This window comes from Musca vetustissima, unplaced genomic scaffold, assembly GCF_032173495.1.
Source record: "Musca vetustissima isolate MV318-11 ecotype Yass unplaced genomic scaffold, APGP_CSIRO_Mvet_v1 utg1152, whole genome shotgun sequence".
Lineage (NCBI taxonomy): Eukaryota > Metazoa > Arthropoda > Insecta > Diptera > Muscidae > Musca > Musca vetustissima.
In genome coordinates, this window is record NW_026879402.1 from 139,334 (window position 1) to 161,022 (window position 21,689).

Genomic DNA, 21,689 nt, shown 5'->3' on the forward strand with positions numbered 1-21,689 from the left:
ACTATAATGCAAACGTACATATTAAAACCATCCGGATATTGTTGATTTTTAACTTAAGTGAAATGTAAGTAGGATATAAAAGAAAAGCTCAGCTTGATGTATGTACAAAATCTAACATCTATGAAAAGAAAATTTTTCTAAATATCACCAAAATGCAAATGACAGTGGTGCGTGAATATGAATATAAAATACGTATATACTATTGACATATATGTATGTGTTTGATTGACATATGTACGTCCTATGGTTAGTATCGGGTAATCTCAACGTAAATGATGTGAAAATCATCATCGGAAATGTATATCTTCCAAAGCTATCAGCTTGCTACTATAAACACAAATTTGAATGTGAGTAGGAAACTGATTATGCTCAAATGTTGAAAGGTAATGGAATAACGAAAGATGTAACTGCTGTGTTTTAAGCAAAAGCAGAAAATACATAGAAAATTAATTAAGTGTCCCTCTGCAGCCTTGTGCACCACAGAGGCATGGTATTTTCTCGTCCTCCAAGGGGAATTTGTAATCATATGTTATCTCCTCATTTATGCCGATGGGTTGTTTTGAGTATATCACAATTTTCTTCTCGGATTCGATGGTGATGACTTTCGCATAACAATTGGGCTGTAAGACAAAATGGTATGAAATATTATGTGTTACGATAATATTGAAAAGTTATCTTACGTTGCAGCTGTGATTAATGAATCGTGCCAAGTTGCCACACTTTGTCGCATCGATAATGGTCTCCATATCTATACGGAACAAATATGAACTACCAATACCAATGGCTTCATACTTGGTTTCTCGTAGATCAGCAACAATAGGTCGAATCATCTGACCAACATATTCGATTACCATTTCATCGGCCGCAATCGGCTCCATAGCAAACAGGCCCCAGTCATGAATAGCTGACTTGGCAAATTTAAGCTGCTTCTTGCGGAACTTAAGCTGATTGAATTTGAGCAATTCTGATTCGCCAATAGATCCGAAAGCGGTAAGTAAACGACGTTGATTTGATCGTGCTTCTCGGGAAATGCCCTGCATTTTCGATACTTGTTTGTTATGTTGGCTTGCTAGTTGGTCGTCCGTTTTATCCCAGTTCTGTGCATTTTCCACATTGGCCTTGGCGTGGTGATATTTGTGTTTGGCTTTATCGCGTACGTCTAACTTATAGAAACCTTCCGTTCTGGCACAACCTGTTTTATGAATCTTTAGTTCGTCGTCTTTTTTGCGCTTTTTATTGGGGGGTGGTACAAAAGATCGGTCCGTGACGCAATGATCGACCCAGTGAGTGTTGTTTAACAAAAACCTGAAATTGTATAAATTAAATATTGCACGGTCTATAAAAGCAGTCTAACTTACCCATAGGTGTCTTCTTGTAGATGAATTTCGTAACAACGTCGGATATATTGTATGTCCTCAGCATCTATACCTCTTGTTAAAAATTCATACAATACCATCATTTCTTCGGTAGTTTCTCGAGGCTTGAACATTTCTCTTGGTTCAAATATGACCATGGCCTTATTAAGATTGTTATTGGCAAAATTGTCTGACTTTTGTTCAATCTTACTTAATGCCCGATCTTCTTTTTTCTTGTTTCGAACAGCATCCTTTCGTGGTCTACCTGGACCCGGCTTAGCCACAGGACCGACTTGCGAGCCAATTTGTGGTGACGAGCCTTCGCTCAACAAGCACGAGGACGTAGAGGGTGGCGTCGTATAACCACCGTGGTCATGAGCCAGATATTGTTGAGTTTTTCTTGCAGTCTCACCGGTCGATGTCATCTTTGGTTTTGTAATATCGGCCTGTGGAGGTAAGGAGTAGCAATGCTCAAGCGCCACCTGGCTGGCCTGACTAGCCTGGCTTGAACCTCCATCGGATGAAGCGGGCGACATTTTTATTTCTTCGTGTTCATCGTCGGCTTGACTAAAACATTTTGGTGGTATCAATGTTTCTTTTTCAAGTAGTTCTTCTGTCACTTCTTCGGAAGCATTGACACACACTGGAACCGGATCTAACTGATTTGTTTTCACGTTATTCTCATTCGAATAACCATTAGAATCGGCAGGAATAGCCAGTATGTTCTCAGAGCTTACTGGTAGATTCGAATAAATACAAATCTCTTTATTCCTCTCATTATTCGTAGCTTCGGTTATACTTTGGTCATTACTTGCTTTGGATTTAGCATCTTTCCTCGGTTTAATATCAATTGCTTTATTACTAGAAGCACTCTTCTCTTTTTTGCTTTTAACCGCAGGTTTATCTTTCTTTGATGTTGTGTTAGTGAATAGGGGCTCCTGAATTAGTTTTCCTCCAGGAGTGGGAGGTATTTTATTAATATCGGGTGTGTCTGGCATATCTAAAGACTTTTTGGATGTGACAGAAGGTCGCCGACTTGTTTCTGTAAGCGTGGTAGGTGCTTGTCCAGATTCTCTTACTTCCTTATTTTGCTCTTCCTCTGCCATTTTACGTTGCTGTTCTTCTAGGAACTCCCGTTCAATTTGAGCCATATATTCGGTATTACGTCGGCGTTTCTCTTGATATTCACGTTCTTCTTCAGAATCACTATATATGCGATCGTACTCGAAAACAGACTTCTTTTGTTCCTGGGCCTGTTTACCCTCCGACTTTATATTGTTTTCGACCTTTGAGATCTCGCTTCCTTGAGGTCCGCTATCGGCGATAACCTCCGAACTATTTCCCTTGGATTCATCAATCTCACATTTTATGTCATCTTTAGATTCTTGCACATCATCTTCTATACTAAACGAGGTATCTTTGCTTATATCTTCTAGATCCGAAACTAAAGCCTTTGAATCATCTTTCGGTATTTTTTCCACCCTACTATCCTTATCGTCATCTTCACTATCCGAGTATATCATACTTTTCGGTGCATTCAATTTATTTGCTAATGCTTTGTCTTTTTCTCGTTTAGTTTCTTTTTCATTAACATCCGAAATAGAACTCAAATCATCGTCACTTGCACTATCATCTCCATCACCAGAACTTTCATCTCGATCTTCATCCTCTTCATCTTCATTTTCTCCCTCACTTGATGACGAACTCGAAAAGAAACTGGACGAACTTCCCTTTCGCTTCGTACGGGCAACATTCGATTTGCTTTTGATGACCGAATCGTGGCGGCTTTTGGCTTCCTTTACTCTACTTACAATCTGTTGCAAAGTTCCTGAACTAAGGTTGGAATCCTCTTTCTCGGAATCCGAGCCTTGCACCATCTCTTCCTGATCACTCAAGCGTTTCTCCTCCTCAATTTTCTGAGATTTTGGACTATTTTGTTTGCGTATTCTGCGAAAGGACGGCAATTTGGGAATCGCAGCTCGTAAACCTAATGCAGGGTAATTGGAACTAAAGTCCGATATATCTCTATGAGTGTTTATCAACTGATTTATATCGGGTGGTTTATCTATACGCGTTGTCGTAGGTATGCTTGTTGATGTAAGAGTAGTGACTAGGGACGGTTTTTCAGTTATTTTCTCAGCTTCATTCTTGTGGCGACGATTTTTTTGCATTTGTTCGTCCCACCAAGTTTCGAAGTTCTTAAATGCTGTATTTTCGATCATCTTCTTATTGAAGTCCCTCTTTAGTATTTGTTTCAGCTCGTCGCTCACTTTTTTTACTACCTCTTCTATGGGCCGCTTATAGGGATCTCCTTCATATACTCCTGCGTGATTTCCTACATAATTGGTGTAGCCATCGGAACGATAAAATGATTTATACGCATCACCGTAGCCTTCACTATATGCACCGGTTGCGGACCCGAATGCCGACAAACCTGGACCGATTCCTGGTAAATACGACGATTGTATGTAAGCAGGATTAGGAAAGTACTGAGCAGTTGGAGGTGCGATATCTGTTGAAGGATATACAGGATAACCGTTTCCTGGATAATAGTAAGGATTTGTTGACGCATTTGTTGGATAAACATACGAAACAGCTGCTACAGCAGAATTACTGCCCACTGCTGAAAATACCACTGAACTATGATTGCCCTTTTCGTTACCATGTTTAGGATCTTCGTTTGAGGACAAACTTGATAGAGACATTCCATCTACCTCCTTTTTCTTATGTGCCGGCTCTATCGGGCTGTACGATCCTTTATTAAGAAGAATTTCGTCATCGCTTGACGATATGTCACTGGCCCCTTGTTGTATAACTCCAATCTTTTTAGATACATTTTGTGATTTACCCTCCGTTTTGTCCGCTTTGCTCGGGTGTTTTGTTGGTACTTTACCATTGGAGTCGGAGTGCACTTCTCCTTCATCGATATCAGTTCTTGTATCCCCGCCTCCTTTTTCTGCTTCTGAATCACTACTATCCATCTGAAGAAAAGGCGGTGCGTTGCCAAAGGATTTTCCTTTGAACATAAGGGCAATGCGGGTATCCAAATCCACTGTACCCGAATCATTGGCTAAATCCGATTTGCTTTCAGTCTCTAAAAATTTTCTTTCGGATGCAGACTCCTTCTTGTTTCGTTGTATCTGACCAGAATGACTGTTGTTCTCGTCGTTGCTCGAATATCCTCCTGGAGGTGGCGGTTCGGGTTCATCCCAATCGGGCGTGGCATCGGGCGGTGGAGGCGGCAGGGGAGGCTGTTGTTGAGGCAGATGTTGCTGGCTCGGCAATGTTGGCCATGTTCGAACACCGCCTCCATGCCAAATATGGGCAGATGTTTGATTATCTCCACTGTACCCATATGAATGATAATCATATGCTGCAGGTATGGCATTGGGCATTAAGTGGGAGGAAGAAGGTGGCAAAGAATTATTTTGGACAGGGTAGTACACAGCATTACTAGATGTTGCATAATGCGAGCTTGAAGCTGAAGTAGAATCGCCATAATCGCGTGCATATCTGGAGGAACCATATTTATCGGATGCTCGTATTTTGTCCGAACGATCTCTCTCATCTGACCGATCACGATCTCTTTCGCGATAATCGCGTTCACGATCTCGCCTATCTCTATCTCGTTCCCTTGACCGGTCGTAGTCTCTACTTCTTTCTTTGTCTCGATCTCGGTCCCGCCGCCCCCCACTTATTCGATCACGGCTGTGCTCCCTCGATCGATCCCGCCTACTGCTATAGTGATGATGATGTTGGGATCTGTCTTTGTCATACCTCGACACCGTATATTTGTCCCTGCTATCACCCCTCTGTCCACGCTTATCTCGATAAGGTCTTTCATCATCGTATCGGTCCCGATTGTGAGAATATCTCTCATAATCCCGTTCCGGTCGATACGAATGCTTATATCCAACATCGTAACCATCATGCGGAACATATTCTTGGTTATGATGATCAATATATCCACTTGTAAGGGCTGCCTGAGCCACATCGGCAACATGTGTTTCTGTAATTGCTGATGGTGGCGGTGCTTTGGGTTTAGTAGAAGTCAAATCATCAATGGTTTGCTTGCAAACATTGCCAAAAGGATCATGGAACACACTAATAATCTGATAAAAAAAATATAATATAATATTTAATAGCGGACTTAATGGCAAACAACACTATATTCACCTTTCCCATCACAGATTTCTGGTCGTATTTCTCAACACATAATCGCGCTGCCTTTACATTTTCAAAGACAATGCGGGCCACTCCAAGATGTTTATTTGTTGTAGGATGATGGTATATAGTTATATCATCGTATTGCCCACATTTTTCCAACATTCTGGAGAGAAACTGTTTATCGATGTTGTCATTGAGATTAGTTATGGTCACTTCAATAGCTGGAGGATTGCCGACATAATTTTCATCAATCTTTAATCTGAAAGAAAAATAATAAAAGTTAATAAACCGGTGAATATCACAAAAACAAATATTCATCCATACCTTGGAACGGTCAACACCATTGGTTCTACTGGCCTGGCTCTGAGACGAACTACCGGATTCCGAGGATCTCTCGGCATAACCGGTGGATATGTGGGGTCGTTTGGAACCACTCCATCGAAACGATACAATTTTAAAGCACCTTTTGTCAAAGCCGGATCAGAAAGGAGTTTAAAGTTTCGCGGCACCTTTTGGGAGTTTGCACCACCACACGTCTGCTGATCCCCAGCACTAACAGCGCCATTACTTGTTGGATGTGTGGGTGGCATTCGCGTATAGCTGCTGTCCATTCGATCATACATTCACGGTGCAGACTGCCTAGCTATACTTTGTAAATTTTATGAAAATCTGAAACGATACAACAATTATCCAATCAAAAACCAAATCCAAATCTGAAACAATCAGTTTAAGTTACCTGAGGCCTAAGCACTTTTTCAGTTTTCTATTTCAATATCCCAACGTGAACGGCACAGAAGAGATTATTCTCAAACCATTTCTGTGTGGTTCCTCTTGTCGACAATATTTTTATACAATACACGGTGAGACCAATCTACAACTGGCGCGCTCGGCAGCGCAGCACGACAGACAATAACTTGCTTTGCTTGTTTCCTATTCTATATGGAAGTAAGAAAATTCCAAGTTTTTTAACAAAGGATTATTTCTTACTGACATATTCCATTGTACGGAGATGGCGTATACTATTTAATAGTGTTTTCTCCACAAGAACGATGTGAATTTTCCCGTTTTTTCGTAAATGACCATAAAATTACAGCGAAAAGAAATCCAAGTTCTCCGTCGCAGCACGAAAAAAATGTTAGCAAGATTTCTGACAGCAGCGCTGCGTGTGAAAGAAACAGAAACACAAAGATAATGCTATGTCAACGAAATAACCAAGTGATTAACCGCGTACTTGGTAGCCATTCCCATTGATGGTAATGCCGTTCAATAACAGTGTTGGTTTTAAGAAAAACTGACAATTGAAGAGTGTTTTTATTGCCATTCCATATTTATTATATGTAAAGCGCATTTAGACTACATATTCTAAATCATGTCGATTTGAAAATCGACGTAATAAATCTCTGCTTAGACAAGTATTAAAATTATAGAAAGTTGTCAGTCAGCTGATATCTTTTTAGGTATAGCCATGGTACTATTATACAAGGTAGGGTATCTTTTGTCAACCTCTACGTTGTGGGCTATAATGTCAGAATAAATAAAAAGAAATACAACAAATCGTTCTGAATGAAAAGTCAGGTTTTCCTTTCAAAATCGAGTTCGGAATATGATTTAGATAATTACAAAGTGGCATGCTTTATATCAGAATTCATATTTTGTATATGTGTGTGTATTGTTTTGATACCATCCCAGTAGTTCGAGTAACTAGTTATGAACTAGATATTTTACTAATTACCTGTAACTACCACTAGTTACCACTTCATACCCTAGACTGGTGAATTTAACATGGCAATTTCGGTAACCAGCAATTTCGGTAGATACCATTGTTTAGTATTATTCCTAGTTACATATATATATATATATATAGCAAATTAGCTATTATAACAGTTGGGAAAATTGAAAATATAAAAGTTATTTTGGATACATATTTTTTTATTTAATTCATAATTATGTTGCATAATATTATTTTCAACATAATAATATCTGATTTTTCACACCGCCATTTCTTTTGTCTCTCGACTGTTTTTCGCATCTGTCCTCTACGAAATATTGAAGCATCTGAAATAGAAAATTAAAAAATATAACTAAAGATATGGGTCTCTTAAGTAGAAGTTTTTGGAGAATATTTACCTATGTATTTCAAACTTTTATTTGTTCCCCCAATCTGTTAGATGATTTTGAATTGACATCTATTAAAAATCTGTAGAATAATTTTGTTGAAAAAAATTACGTATGTGTTTATTGTGTCGCAAAACCAGAACTTACCATAAATTCAACATATGCATTTTAGATTCTTAAAATTTTTATTTAAGGGAACCCCACCCATTCTCGATTTTAATTTTTCAAGATTTTCAATGGGCTGGTAAAACAATATCAATGCTTGTTAAGGTTTCTAACTTTGCACATATATATCTGAAGATTTAAAAGAGAAGAAAAATAATTTACAAACTATTTTTGTTATTGATTTGTTGTTGTTTTTTGTAATTAAAAAAAATCCTTATTTTTGATGGCGGGCATGATAACTCCTCACTGGAACATCGGAATCCGAAAATTCCAACGGTGTTAGAAAGAGTACATGTCTGGCTCTCGTGTGAACTAGGATTATTGACTTCGCTCTAAAATTAACAAAATGGCGGACCTTTGAAAAAATATTTTTGGAAAATCGCCAATTTTTGACCAAAAACCAAGTTAAAAAATAAGGAAGATCTTCACCGATTGGCGTTATCCTAGTTCATACGATAGCTATACACTCACAGAGAAACGTGTAAAAATTTGAAATCGATTGGGTTATTAGTTTTTGAGTTATCGTGCCCGCCATTCGCAAAAGAGAAAAACGCGTTTAAAGTTTGAGAAGCCCTTTAGCCGTCACTTGATGCTGACACAATAAAACGGCTATATCTTCAAGAGTTCTTGCGATTTTCACTTGAAATTTTGTAGAGACATTCTTGAATTAGTGTAGAATCGAATTAAATCAAAAAAATTTTGACCCCGAGAGTGGGGGGGTCCCCTTAAACGGCACTTCATCTTCAACATCGTTAATATTGATTGCTTATATTTTTGTATAAAACACACATTTTTATTAAACATTTGCTTTCACAATTCAAAAAATTATAAAGTCTGAAGAAAATGACAATTGTTTTTTCTGTATAAGCAGACACAAGGCCTATATAAGGTCGGCCAGTAAACACAGGTGAGTATAAAGTTTCTTGTCAAATCATATTTTGAAACCTATACATATTGTCTTTGCGAAGCACATCTTGACTATTTCAAAAGTTTAAAGAAGATTTTCAAGTAAATTATCCTACAAATTATAGATTGTGTTGTGTTTTGGCTGTGTTTTTCATTTAAAGGCGAAACAATTAGTTTTCGCCTCGGCAAAAAAAATTTACGTTAAACTTAAGTTTTCTCTACGAATTCGCTTACTGGCCGACCTTATATAGGCCTTGAGCAGACATAAGCAGACAATTGATACTTATTGAACATCTGGGATGTGAAATAAATTCAAATTAAATTAAAAATATTAAATTTTAATAGAAATGAAAATGGTGTTTTACCGCTTTCATCTGGAAACAATTACTTTGTTATGAATGAAACAAATACTTCATGGTATTCCCTACCGGATTGTGGATTTCAAGCCAATTCGGGTGATACAGATTCCCAATATGGGAATGGACTGAAATTCATCATTTCATAGAAGATTTTCTACCCAGTGATAAAAACGTGCTCAAAAACTTATTTTCTACTCAATGAGAATCCCTTATATCAAATAAGAATAAAGAATTTTGAGGGGTACCGTTATATGGGACTACTACTAATTTTCAAAGCTCTATCTTAAATATTGCAAGCTCTATCTTGTTTTCAACAGACAGACGGACATAAATAAATCAACTTAAAAATTACATTTTTTCTTGTTTTGGCTTGTAGTGTCAAAACCATATACAAAAAATGTGTCCGTAGCGAAGAAATTATAATGTGTGGGGCGAATCAGAATCAAAAAATTGTTTTTTAATTTTTCCATTATTTTTCACCTTTATAGTATAATGTAAAAAATGTGTCAAATGCACACAGCGTTTGTATTTATCTATTTTGACATAAAAAGCTTCATGGTAGAGGTGTATCTTTTTTATAAAAGCTAAGCTAACATTTACATTGTACCGGATTTTGTTAACCAATAAGTTTAAATGATCAATTCCATTGCATATATCAAATAAATTTTCATGAATTAGGCTAACCTGGTAACAAGTTCTAATGTACATGACGTTTAAGTTATACCAAAAATCAACTATGTATGTGGTGACTTCTTCTGTCAGAATATAAAATAAATATACGCATTTATTCGACATCGTATTCAAAACAATGCCCACACATACACAAAATATGTATTTTGATGTGATGGAACAAGCCACCTTGAGAAAACATTTTAATCAGTTACTAGCTGTACCCTACCTTGTAATAATTAATTATACCATGTTCCCAAATCGATTTTGAAAAAAAATCCTGACATTCCATTCATTTTTCAAATTTTTAGTAAAATGTATAAAATATGTCACATGAACAGAACAAATTGTTGTATTTGTTTTTATTTATTCTGACATTATAGCCCACAAGGTAGAGGTGTATTTTCTTATATCAAATAAGAATAACATACCCTACCTTGTATAGTTGTAGCATGATATGTACCATAACATGGTATAATTATACAAGGCAGTCCCATATGTTTCCAACTTTTTCATAAATGTTCTTTTGATAACATTCAGCATAAATGAAAATTCCTTCGAAATCATGGTATAATAATAGAAGGTAACAGCAAGTGTTGTTGTACAACAAACAATACAACAACCACATGGAATTTTGTTGTTGTAAGTTATACTAGTGTCAATGTCATTTGACAGAATAATGTAAATAAACAAACAAATTATATTTATTTTGAAAATGAATATTTTCGAATTCTCAAAATAAAATTTGAAAAACATGAATAAAAATCTATCAAATTTATATTTCTATCGCTCCCACATCTTTCCTATAATTGAGCCATTGCCACTTATATGGGTAACACATATGAAAATGCAGGGAATTGTGCGTTATTCCATGAAGAAAGATTTGCTTCCTTAAACTTTCCCAGCAGGCAGATTGAGTAAATTGAATACGGGAGCATATTTAAAAAGAACAATTTCAAATTGTATGCGTTCCCAATTTTCGTGTTGGGTGATTTTTAAAAACATAATTTGTCAAATTCATATTGACACTAGTATAACATTGGACTCAAATCAGCTGGGATTTGCTGTTACCTTTTATAATTGTACCATGCTTCGAAATGTACCCACAGCACGTGTTTAGTGGCAAAAATTGCTAAGTCTGCTTTTACACAGGCAGATTTTTATTTGGCAAATTTTTTATTTTCTCTTTTGAAATTTTCGCTTGCTTTTCCATTAGCAAATTTTTCTTTGCCAAATTTGCGAATCAAAATACAAAAGAAAGAAAATAAAAGTCAAAAGTGTTTGCATTTTAAAGATTTTTTTTAAATATTTTATTTATTTTTTATATATTTTATTATATAAACTGCAAAAATTAAAAATTAAATTTCAGTTGCACAAATTAAAGCAACAGGTTTGTAAACAAAAAAATATGTTCAAAAGGAAATGTCAACAAAATTGTTTTCAACGAACAGAGCAAAGCAGAATTTGCGTGTACGGCAAATTCTGAACAGGCAAATTTTTGTTTTCCTCTCGCCTACAAACTCAGTATTTGCCAAATAAAAATTTGCCTGTGGAAAAGCAGATTAAATAATTTATACTTATTTATATTTTGAATTTCCAAAAATTAAATTTGACACCGTTATACAAAATTAGTTACAATTTAACTTGTCACACCTGAATATGTGTTTCCTTCTCAAGAGAACGTTTTTTAGAAAATATTTCAAAAGTAGTATAATGTAGTACTATTTCTATTTTGCAAGTTTGGCAACACAACAGTTATCATATAAATACACCGACTTATAAAACCCAAAAGAAGTTATTTTTCCATCTCCAGTACCCTTATATCTGTTATTTTTCGACCTGTAGGACTCTAATTAGTTAACTCAAACCCAAAAACAATGGCTGACCGACTTACCCAGCTCCAGGATACTGTAAACATGGTAGGCGAAATAAGGTCTAAATCAGAACATTCTTAATACTTTTGTTTTTTAGCAAGCAGAGCATTTCTGCAATGCTATAGGAATAATACAACAAACTTCCTATCCAAGTAAATTTCCTAATTTTGATCGGACAGGCTCACAGACACCGGTACAAAATTCCCAACAAGAAGACTACGCTCAATTATTTGCACAACTCATTTCCCGCTGTGCCAAAGACATCGATACGCTGATAGAATCATTGCCTAATGATGACAGTTCTATTGAAATGCAAAATCAAAGTTTGAAACGGCTTGAAGTTGAAAATCAGGAAGCCGCTGAACGATTGGAGGAGATAGTTGATAAAGGCGAGCTTTTGTTAGAAAAAATACAATCTGCTTTGGAAGATATTGCACAAGCACAACTGGATATGCAAATTACAATGAAAGATAATTCCAATATTAATAAATAGTAAAATACAGATTGCAAAATGAAACATCTTGCTATATATGTGGCAACAAATTGGCAAAAGTCTGACCCTTGCGTGAATGGTAAAATTATACAAGGTAACTGCAAAAACCAGCTGATTTAATTCCAACGTAATACCTGTGTCAATTTCGATATTACAAATTATGTAATGTTTTTCAATTAAATTCAATTTATTTTCGTATACGAGAAACCAGCCTAAAGCGTCATTAGCGATTCCAATAACTACTCCAAAGTCTTAATGTGGTAATGCATTTGCTTAACAGTGTCGTAACATATATTTAAATTGTACTTAAAGTACAAAAGTCTGATTAATTTTTAATTACTGTACCCTAGCCGTTAGGGCCAAGTACTACGATAGTATAAAATAAGTACGTCTTAACTTCTAATTGTTCCTTATTTCAAATTTAATCAGAATTATGTTCTTTGCACAGATTTAATTCGGCTAAATTAAATCATAACAATGACAAAAAAAGGAAATGTTTATTTGATGTTACTACATCCTTACATTTGGAAGATGTAATACATAATTTTTTACGAAAACTGAGGTCCAATATCAAGAAAGGCGTATGCAATATTTATAAAAAAATTCAGTAGTGTTGGCGGTTTATTTGGGATACCATTTGTATTTTGTTTTTGCAAAATAGTCAGGATGAATCCCAGTTTGTTGTTTTACAAAAAAAACCTTGAAATTGTTTTTGTTAAAAACTTTTTTCAAAAATTAGCAGCAAGGCCTGACGATGGAAAACACGTATAAAAATAAACATACAAAAATATTTCAGGTCTATTTCAATATATATTTGAGGGCAAAAATATGTAAAATACCAATTTGTGTGTACAGTTCAAATTATTTTGGGGATAGAATGAAACAGAAAGAATCAAGGATGTTATGGAGCTTTTTGACATGTTAGACATTGATTCTAATCCGCAAATAAGGTGAAAATGTATAACACAATAGACTGAGGTGCAGACGTTAACCGAGTAAGACTCGGGTCGTTTCGGACGTAGACCGACCCCTCTGTCGTAAAAAACGTAAAAAAAATTTGGCATATATTCTGGTGTTTGGCGAACTACGCGGATATAGCGAACTTTTTTATAACGAACTATTATTTCGGTCTCAACTTTTTCGGGATTGTGAAGATACATTAATTATCTTTTTTATTAAAATCGTTATAGTGAAAATAAATACTTTTTTATTTATCACTAAATTAATAGAAAATTATTCCTATTAAAAAACCTTGATAATCCGGATAATTTGGCATTCTGGATTGGGGTCGACAATTAATTGTCCGGACCAGCGAGATTTTACAAAGAATGCCAGTTTTCTTGCTGGTTTTTATACCCTTCACCACACTGTGGTACAGGGTATTATGTCTTTGTGCATATGTTTGTAACAGGCAAAAGGAAACGAGATAGACACATGGTTCCTTTTGAGAATATGCATAGAATCACTTTCTAAGTCGATTTATGCATGTCCGTCTGTCTGTCCATGTTAAATTGTAAACAAAGTACAGGTCGCATTTATGATCCGAATTGGATGAAATTTGGCATAGGTCACTTATTCGGCCCAAGGATGAACCCTATTGAAATTGGGAAAAATCGATCCAGATTTAGATATAGCTCACATATATATATTTTACCGATTTAATGTAAACGACCCCTATATAACTTTCAACACGAAATTTGGTACATCCTAATCATTTAGGTCTAGAATGATGTCTGCCAAGTTTCGTGAAAATCGGTCCAGATTTAGATATAGCTCCCATATATAGTTTTGTCCGATTTCATGTAAATGGTGCCCCAAAGTCCCTATATATGTTTTGATTTGCACGAAATTTGGCATAACGTACTGAATTAAGCCTAGAGTGATGTCTGCCAAGTTTCGAGAAATCGGTCCAGATTTAGATATAGCTCCCATATATAGTTTCGTCCGATTTCATGTAAATGGTGCCCCCAAGTCCCTATATATCTTTCGATTTGCAAGAAATTTGGCATAACGTACTGAATTGAGCCTAGAGTGATGTCTGCCTAGTTTCGAGAAAATCGGTCCAGACTTAGATATAGCTCCCATATATAGTTTCGTCCGATTTCATGTAAATTGTGCACCAAAGTCCATATATATCCTTCGATTTGCACGAAATTTGGTACAGCCTAATCATTTAGGTCTAGAATGATGTCTGCCAAGTTTCGTGAACATCGGTCCAGATTTAGATATAGCTCCCATATATAGTTTCGTCTAGTTTCATGTAAATGGTGCCCAAAAGTCCCTATATATCTTTCGATTTGCACGAAATTTGGCATATCGTACTGAATTGAGTCTAGAATGATGTCTGCCAAGTTTCGAGAAAATAGGTCAAGAATTAGATATAGCTCCCATATATAGTTTCGTCCGATTTCAATGGTGCACCAAAGTCCCTATATATCCTTCGATTTGCACGAAATTTGGCGTAACGTATTTAATTGAGCATAGAATTATGTAGGGGAGACTGGGGCACCTTCGGCATCGGGGCACCTTCGGCAATCGCGTTTTCGATATGAAGCTCTCACCGTACATCACTAGTTTCGATACATAGGTATCGAATATCGAAATAAATAACTTACACAAAGTTTGAAATTTCTAGCTAATAAGCTTATTTAGATACATAGGTTTTTGTATTTTTATGGATGTTTCTGTAATATTTCAATTCCATTTCGTAAGCATTTCGTGTATAAAACTTTTTAAATTTTTAAGACAATATTATTAAAAAGTGGTTAACTACGATGTGTATTATTATAGAAATATTTAAAAATATAATATTTTTACAAAACTGATCGAAAAAAATGAAAAAACTACAAAAAGTACATTCGGGGCACATTCGGCATTTTAAATTGGGGCACATTCGGCCATATACAGGTTGTGCAATATTATTTCCTTAAAATGTTTTTGAGTTTTTCTTTAAAACTAATCCTTTAATATGGCTCGAAATTGCATATAAAAGATCAAACGTGTTTATATTGACGAAAATGCGATAGAAAACCCCTATTTCTGATGGTGTGTGCGACCTTGAGATGTAAACGTCCGCCGCTAGAAAATAAAGCCCTATAATTCAAACATTGTGTGGCGTATTAAAACCAAATAGAGCCTTTAGATAATCAGAATTTCAACCAGACTGATAGCGATGACAATTACCCGGCTATGACTATGGTGCCGAATGTGCCCCATCAAATGCCGAAGCTACCCCGGGTTGGGGCACATTCGGCGAATTTGACTTTTTTTACAAAACTGTAAAATTTTTTAACTAATACTATTTTTATATATCTTTTTGGTACTATTTTTCATAATTAAGTGTCAGAGGACAATAATCAGCCATAAAGTTGTTATATATGTTGAATATGTACTGAGATATAGAGCTCTAAAAAAAGTGCCGAAGGTGCCCCAGTCTCCCCTATGCCAAGTTTCATGAAAATCGGTCCTGATTTAGATATAGCTCCCATATATAGTATCGTCCGATTTCATGTAAATGGTGCACCAAAGTCCCTGTATATCCTTTGATTTGCACGAAATTTTTCATGACGTACTGAATTGAGCCTAGAGTGATGGCTGTCTTGTTTCGTGAAAATGGGTCCAGATTTAGATATAGCTCCCTTTTATTATAGATTGATTTCAAGTAAATTGGCCATCATACTCCTCATGTTAGTCAGATTGACATAAAATTTTGCACAACGTACGTACAAAATTGAGCATAGAATTACGTAGTTGCGTTTTCTAGAAGTACAGACATAGCCCAACGGATGACCTATTTATATTTGTTTGAAGTCGATTTACATACTTTATGGATAGATCTAGGTAGATTCACATTTAGATAAATATCACATATTTTATTTCATCCACTTTCATGTTAATAGTCTTGTTTAATATACCCATAGTGGTGAAGGGTATCATATAGTCGGCCCCGTCCGACTTTACTACTTTCCTTACTGGTTTATGAATGATATTCCACATCTAATTTATGATAATTTAGTTTGTTTACCTTGTATGTAATGAATAGACCTCGGATTTTTGCATATTTTTTGGACTCAAATTTTGTATTTAGGCGTTTCATGCTTTAAATGATCGATATTTGGGGTCATGTAAAAAATATGCAAAAAATATGCAAAATATATGCAAAAAATATGCAAAAAATATGCAAAATATGCAAAACATATGCAAAATATGCAAAAAATATGCAAAATATGCAAAAAATATGCAAAATATGCAAAAATATGCAAAATATGCAAAAAATATGCACGGTATGCTAGGTCGATATGCGATAAATATATGCAAAAAATATACAAAATATGCATTGTCGATATGCAAAATATGCAAAAATATGCAAAATATGCAAATATGCAAAAAATTAAAAAATATGAACCCTTCAAATAATTCTAAATCCTTTGAAACGAATTTGTGTCCAATCAGAATTTCGATATCTTCATTATTAAAAAATATGCAAAATCCGAGGTCTAGTAATGAACTACTTCTATATAACTAACTGGCTTGGTCCCTACTTGACTGTATAATGTAACTAAGTGCTGACATTTTGTTAAGTGTAGCACTGTGTCAATTATATTTACAACAAAATGTAAATAAAATTTTAAAATTAATAAAAAAATCTGCATAAAACGACCATCAAAATTGAAGGGATTATTTGTGCTGAAAAAAATAAAATTCCCATGTGTAGTCTGTAACAACACTAGCTATTGCCTTGTATTATTATACCATAAAGCCACAGTAAGATCAATAATGTAATTTGTAAATTACTATAGCCTACCATACATGTATTATTTATTGTACCATGGGTTAACTTTATAAGTAAACCTTGGCTTTGCGTCAATGCGATAACTTGAATCAGCTTATTCAAAATACGAAACTTCTAGATCTCATATAGAATATATGTTATTCATTAAAGTTGCAGGTTGAAGCATTGAAACATCATTAAATCCTAAACTACAAATAAACAAACTAATATCGTACCCAATCGGATATGATTAGTTTTTAGTTCCACATTAAATGTTAACAAATGTTAAATCACTTTTCAATTCATTTTTATTGCCAAACGTATTCAATAGGTTCGACTCATTTGGCCAATTTAAATTTAGGCTAAATAACAATAGTTGCTAGATGATTTAAACACTTTATGCTTTCCTTTTTCACTTCACTTGAGCTTGGAGAAGAGGCTGTGGGCTACGCAATGATCAAGCTCTTGTACGTAATCAAAAAGTTCTTCCATGCAGTTTTCAGTTGTTTTGGTTCTGCTGTTCACGCGATCATTACAAGCTTGGTACTTATTGTAAAGAGCCTCAATATTTCCCTTGGTTTGGCATTGTTCCTGCAAATGAAATATTTTTATTTGGAAACTTTGTACAAATGTAGATTTTACAACTTCCATACCCGTAGTGTTGTCTGGGGATCGACCAAATCAGCTTCCTCTTCTTCTTCTGCCCTTACAGAAGGCATAGAAATCAACGAATTCCACAAATTTCTGAATGCCATTGTTTCTAAAATAAATGCAAATTTAATTATTTAAGCAAAGGTTATAATATATTTCATTGAATTCTTACCCAAAATCTGTGATGCAACCACCAACTTTTGGCAAATATTTAATGAAGTTGGATGTAGTTTAAGAAAATGTCAAAACACACACTAAAAATGAAACGTGAGTTTCGGCATTTTGACAGCGTAAGACGTATGGCGATTGCAACTTTATAAACGTTTCAAGTGTTCTACATCTTAAACGTTAAATATTTAATAATATGTATACTATTTCATGACATAATTCCAAAAGGTAGTCTAATTTGAGAATTTTATGATGGCAACACTTTTTAATTTGGAACTCATCTATCAATTTCAAATAATATGTGTGTCGATTGGCATATTTTCAATAATTTTTTTTTCGACGTTCCCACGCCTCTCATTCCCATCCCTGCCGACCGAGGGGGCGACCTTCCCTTACGTAGGGATCGCGTACACACCATGATCCGAATCATGATGGGATTTGAGAGTGGAATAGAAAAACCAGCTACAGAATCTACTTCCACAGCCAGTTTGTTATTAGGTTTTACTACTCATTTAAAAATAAAATAATATTAGATTTTATTTGTTAAAGTCAATACACATTTTACTAAGAGGATCTCCCATAGAGTAATTCGTGCGGTGGAAGTCTACATATAACAGTTGATAGTGTCTACTAGATCGGACAGGAACATTTATTCTAATAGAATAAATTAGGAAATGAGTAGCTTATCCAATGTAATCCTCTCAGTGCAAAATGTAAAAATTGTTTCTGCACGGATTCGATTTTATCGGAATATATTGCATATTGGGGATCCCATACAACAGAACCATATTCTAAAATAGGTCTAACAAGAGACGTAAATAGTTGTTTCGTTATATATGGATACGAGAATTCTTTGGCCCACCGTTTTATAAATCCTAAGACACCATAGGCTTTATTTACCATAGATATAACATGATTGTTAAAATTTAATTTTGGATCCATTAGAATACCAAGATCAACGAAAGAATCTACAGTTGATAAAACCGAACCATTAATATAGTAATGTCTTATCGAGAAAGAACTTCTAGAGAAACACATATGTTTACATTTATTTAAATTCAAGTCCATACAATTTAGGCTGCACCATTGAAATACGTTATTTAAATCATGCTGGAGTAAATCAGCTTGCTTTTCAGAATGATGGGTAATGAACAACTTGACATCGTCTGCATACATTAACAGTTTGGAATGCGATACAGAATTTGGCAAATCATTTACAAACAATAGAAACAGAATCGGGCCTAGGTGACTTCCTTGCGGAACACCTGATGGAACATTAATCGATTTTGAAAGACATCCCTCAAACAAAACTAGCTGTGTCCTATTTTGTAAGTAAGATGAAATCCAATTTACCAAATTTATACTAAAGCCAATATGATTTAATTTATATATATCAGTTTGTTTACGCTGAACAAATCCCTTTATCACAATAGAAGTAACGTGTATAAGATTGGTAATAGTTGAAAGACCACTACGAAAACCATGTTGATATGGACTTAACAAGGGTTGAATTATGTGTGAAATAACGGTAGTAATTAACTTTTCGAACAATTTTGGAATAGCACTTAATTTTTCAACTCTTCTATAATTCGAGACATTTGTTAGACTACCAGACTTGTGCAAGGGTATTATATAAGACTTCTTCCAACAAGTAGGAACATAACCATATTTAAGGGAATAATTAAAACAAAATATATTTTCTAAAGTTGAACTTTGCTCTCAAGATTTAATAATTTTTGCAATTTTTGTCACTGACCATATGATATGTACATTTCGAAGGAAGATATTTTCATTTAAATTTTGAATGCTGTCAAGGGCAAATTTATGAAAAAAATTGGTAACATATGATTTTTAATTATTCCAGTACCCAAAATATTAAGTCAAAATTTCTATTTCATTTCTGAGAATCTAGTCTAAAGAACCATGGGCGTAAAATTAGCAATGAACTCACGAGCAATTTATATATAAAGATATCTAACCAAAATGACGTTCCCTTTCTTAAAAATAATAAAAAATCAATTGGGTTATGTCAACATATTTTGCAAAAAACGAACCGATTCTTAAGATTTTTTATACAAATTCATTCAGAAATTTTAATAAAAATATTGCTTCAAAATTTAGGATTTTCATTAATATTTAATTTTCATTTTTAATATTTTGGTTTTTACAACACAACAAGAAAAACATTTTTGACATTTATTTGTACCAACAGCTGGGCTGATGCGACTACCTTATTAAATCTGCCTTGATGACTGTCTATAGTTGTCTTTTTCTAGCATGTACTGTGTTGTAGACTTACTTTTTTACTTTTGTTTGTTTGATTTTCGATTCGATTGGAGAAAATATATTAAATTAAATTTATGAAAAATTAAGAATTAAAATAGTTTTCTTATAGCTTAATCTTAGAAGTAGATGTGTGCAATAAATATTTTGTAAATGTTTCGCGTATGTCCTGTACGAATTGTGTGGATGGTGATACTGAAGAACCTATAACTTCTTATTAAGGGAATAAAGCAAGTTCACAAGAGATTCATAGCTTTCACCGAAAATTATGATGAAAAATACATTCAAGCCACATAAACAAATATGGAGATATATACCACCGATTATTTTGATCTTTATTGGTCTTCAACTTTTAGGTAAGACGTTTCTCTGAGTATGTCTGGAAGTCATACCCATGTATACGTACAGTAAGCTGATTTGTAGAAAGGCATTGCAGTCGCTGTTTCCATTATTGTAATCAGCCTTGAATATCTTACATATTGAATTTTAGGGTTAAGATTTTTTCAATTTATTTTATAGTTAATAATTCAGATAATATTGAAATCATACGAAAATCTGCCTACCATATTTTTTTGGAGACCCCGCCCATTCTCAGTTTTAAAAAAATTTAATTTTGTTTTTTTTTTTTTGCTTTGATTCAATCCCACACTAATTCAAGAATGTCTCTATAAAATTTCAATTGAAAATCTCAGTGCTTCTCAAATTTTTACGAATTGTGGGCACGATAACTCGAAAACTAATAATCCAATCGCTTCTCTGTGAGTGTATAGATATCGTATGAACTTGGATAAATCCAATCGGTTAAGTTCTTCTTTATTTTTCAGTTTGAATTTTGGTCGGAAAAAGGCGATGTACCAAATCTAATTGCCAGATTTTTAGCGATGTAAATAATACTAGTTCATTTTTGCACTCCAAAAATCATTTCAAACTTAACTTAACTAATTAGGTATTTCCTGCAAAAATAAAAGTTATAAAGTTCCGTAAAATGTTACTGGTGGGGCAACTTTGAATATGCTTAGTAAACTTCATTAAAATAGAGGTTTTTAACTTATGACTTACATTTCTCAAAATTTTAAATGATGATGTCGATTTATGTTTTTAGAAATTTTGATCCGTTCCTGACTTCGTCCATTAAAACAGTAATAAAATATTTATATCAAAATTAAAGGATGTCAAATGTGAATTCATTGTAAAGGGCACCATACACTATAAATCATGCCGTCATGCCGATGAACCTCACATATACACAAAGGTATATGTGAGATTGACTAGTGTATGGCAAACTCTTCAATCACTATTCCCAAAAATCGATTTTTGTCCCAAAAATTGCATTTTGAGTCGTAAATTCAGTTGTTTTTTTATTCCATCACAAATCTATTATTTTTGTACACAAAATTATTTACTGACAACTTTCAAATTTAATATTATTTACCAGATTTTCAAAATCAAAACTATTTTGATTTTCTTCGTGCATTGTGTGTGTCACACATACTATGCTGTACGGCATGATGTATAGTGTATGGAGCCCTTAAAGGTTACATACCTATGTACCTATTAGTTAAAATTTATAAAAAACCAAAAATTATAACAACGTTGCCTAAAATCCGACAACGTTACCTAAAATCCCCACTATGGCCGTATTACCCAAATACGTCGAATCCATATCTTCAGCAAATAATGCCATATCTTCAAGCAAATAATAACCACAAAACA

The 21,689-nt window shown here is 34.4% G+C and overlaps 3 protein-coding genes across 3 annotated transcripts; 1 reads left to right on the forward strand and 2 right to left on the reverse strand.

Moving 5' to 3' along the window:
- Positions 1–437: 437 nt before the first annotated feature.
- LOC133324304 (histone-lysine N-methyltransferase SETD1) lies at positions 438–6,153 on the reverse strand. The gene is made up of 5 exons (XM_061533149.1): positions 5,847–6,153; positions 5,532–5,781; positions 1,359–5,467; positions 681–1,305; positions 438–620 (listed from the first exon to the last, which is right to left on the reverse strand). Exons 1-5 carry the CDS (start codon positions 6,143–6,145, stop codon positions 447–449), a joined length of 5,457 nt encoding a protein of 1,818 aa, XP_061389133.1. The 5' UTR covers positions 6,146–6,153; the 3' UTR covers positions 438–446.
- A 5,460-nt stretch (positions 6,154–11,613) lies between these two features.
- LOC133324305 (mediator of RNA polymerase II transcription subunit 21) lies at positions 11,614–12,103 on the forward strand. Its single transcript, XM_061533150.1, has 2 exons — positions 11,614–11,655; positions 11,708–12,103. Exons 1-2 carry the CDS (start codon positions 11,614–11,616, stop codon positions 12,101–12,103), a joined length of 438 nt encoding a protein of 145 aa, XP_061389134.1.
- Positions 12,104–17,291: 5,188 nt separating this feature from the next.
- On the reverse strand, positions 17,292–17,744 carry LOC133324297 (cytochrome b-c1 complex subunit 6, mitochondrial). Its single transcript, XM_061533143.1, has 3 exons — positions 17,698–17,744; positions 17,528–17,634; positions 17,292–17,465 (listed from the first exon to the last, which is right to left on the reverse strand). The coding sequence occupies exons 2-3, from the start codon at positions 17,627–17,629 to the stop codon at positions 17,292–17,294; spliced, it is 276 nt and encodes a 91-aa protein (XP_061389127.1). The 5' UTR covers positions 17,630–17,634; positions 17,698–17,744.
- Between the last annotated feature and the right edge of the window lie 3,945 nt (positions 17,745–21,689).